Source organism: Anopheles cruzii, unplaced genomic scaffold, assembly GCF_943734635.1.
Source record: "Anopheles cruzii unplaced genomic scaffold, idAnoCruzAS_RS32_06 scaffold02823_ctg1, whole genome shotgun sequence".
NCBI lineage: Eukaryota > Metazoa > Arthropoda > Insecta > Diptera > Culicidae > Anopheles > Anopheles cruzii.
In genome coordinates this window covers 1-2273 of record NW_026456408.1, presented here as the reverse complement: position 1 = coordinate 2273, position 2273 = coordinate 1, and the positions used below count along the sequence as shown (strand labels likewise).

General features: G+C 40.8%; 1 protein-coding gene across 1 annotated transcript; it reads right to left on the bottom strand.

Annotated features, from left to right (window-relative positions):
* Positions 1 to 874: 874 nt before the first annotated feature.
* LOC128276883 (uncharacterized) lies at positions 875 to 1902 on the bottom strand (the record flags this gene model as incomplete). The annotated part of the gene is made up of 2 exons (XM_053015341.1): positions 1358 to 1902; positions 875 to 1276 (listed from the first exon to the last, which is right to left on the bottom strand). Coding segments are annotated over exons 1-2 (891 nt in total), but the record flags the coding sequence as incomplete, so codon positions are not given.
* Between the last annotated feature and the right edge of the window lie 371 nt (positions 1903 to 2273).

The window sequence follows — 2273 nt, the reverse complement described above, 5'->3', positions numbered from 1 at the left end:
CTCCGGAAGCTGTGTATAATAACTCTCACGCAAAGACAAGAAACATTATCGAACGAAGTTTTGGTTTGTTAAAGAACAGGTTCAGGTGTCTGCTAGGAACGAGGCAGCTCCATTATGCTCCGGATATCACGAGAAGAATAACGAATGTATGTTGCGCTGGGGATCGAGCCTCTGATGCACAGACGGCGTGTGGCCCAGAGCTGCTTCATTGCGGGACTGCTGCTGGGGAAAATCAACGCGCCGAGCCTACTCTCGCAACTGCAGCTCTACGTGCCCTCGAGGGTGCTTCGATCCTCGCAGTTCCTTGCAGTGCGTCGAAGTCGATCTGCGTACGGTGATAATGAACCCCTGTCTAGTGCCATCCGTCGCTTCAACGATGTGTTCGAGTGTTTCGACTTTAATATTACTGTAGCTACGTTTCGTGATCGTATTGGTTATGTTCGTCTTAGTTGAATGCCCTTGAGTGTTAAATTGTCGTCCTCCCTGGGCTCAGTTAGGCTTCATTGCCCGTTGAGCCTCAACTACCAAATAAATAAATAAATAAATAAATAAATTACACCAGTTTTGTATTTCCGAAAATATGATAGATCAGCAGATCTCGGCTTTTTTGATTCATTTTGTATCAAAAAGTAAATAAGTAATTTGTCATTAAAACAATCTTGTTAAGTATTACAATTATCAACTCTTAGGAAGCATTGTTGTTAGTTAAGTATTATTAGGGAAAAATAATTCATATATTCTCTTTCGAAATAATTCATATATTTTATGTCTTAATACTTTCAATAATATTCTGCAATAACAATGTATTCGTCTTCATCTCTGCTGTTACAAGTGTAAATGCTTCAATGCATGAATCTATTTTTTTTGTAAAAACCTCCATCATCGCTTCTTGGCTTTTTATAAGCTTTGCATCCGATTCAATCTTAAGTTTCATAGTATCTATCAATTCTTGGTTCTGTCGAAGAACCTTCTCCGTATTCTTACGTCTTCTTTTCCTCATAACCGGAACGCCAGCTTGTTCGTTCGAGACGTCCTCGATTTGCATTTGCTCAATCTCCTGGTTTGCCTCCGTGTTTAGCTCCGTGTTTGGTTCCGCGTATCCGAAGGTTGCGACTCTGTTTCCGGTGATGGTACGTTGCTGACTGGTCAAAGTCACCACTCTTTCTTCCAGCTCGCTGAGCGGTTTGGTTGTGTTTGGTCCTCCACCAGTAGCGATTAAAGCTGCTCTTTTCGCCCTCAGCTTCTTTTTTACGGCACATTTGTAGTCGAACCAAACCTTTTAAAAATAATCATAATAATAATAACAATCAACATTTAAACTTTTAAATTAACATGATTGAAGTATTATTACACTTACCCTTTTCCATATAGCTGTTGTTTTTATTGGTGGCCCAACTGCATTCAATTCCGTAGCTAGGTTGTCCCAAAACGCAGATTGGTCTCCTTTTTTGATTGCTCTGGCAATTTCGGGATCAGTTTCCATAATATCAACCATTTTGATGAATTGCCTGCGAGTGGTGCGCGTATCCGTATTCTTTAGGTTAGATGAGGTGAACTTTGATGGACAATGAGGGTAGGTGTGCTCATGATCCAGAACATCATACGTTGTTTGCAGCTGATGCTGGTCATCGACCTCTTCGTACTCTGATTTAATTACAATTGGGTTTACCTCTGCTTCGAATAAATCTTCAGGTATTTTGCCATAACAATTTTCTTGATGAACAGTAAAACACTTCTGATTCAAGTGTACATCCTTCGTTGCATCCGGAGAAGAAACTTCGGTTTTAATTGACAGTTCCGTGCCGAACGTTTGTTCGGCAGAGTGGGCAAAATGGTCTTGAGCCATTTCTGACTCGTTCTCCGCTGTGTTCTGCTCTTCTTTAAATTTATCGTCCAAATCATTATTTCGATTGCATCGCCAGCGAAACAGATCCGTCTTTTTCGAACGCGCCTCGCACATCGTGCACAAATACGATGGAACTGCAGGTAACAAGTTATTCTGTAAAATATGAGTTTCATAGACCAGTTTTTCTTATGGAACAACGTGCGATGTCTGTTGTTAAAATTTTAGTACCTGTAGACCGGTACAATCCAAGCTACAATCCTGTTTGTACTTTCTATTTTCCGGATTCGCGTTAGAGCACTTGCACTTGCAATTGTTTATTAAACAAAGGTTGCTTCAATGGTTTTCCCTTTTGACAATCCTTCGAATTTTGACAGCTCCTGGGCGTCGAAAATTCGTAAACAACGGCACTCCTGAGATCCTCTTCCTG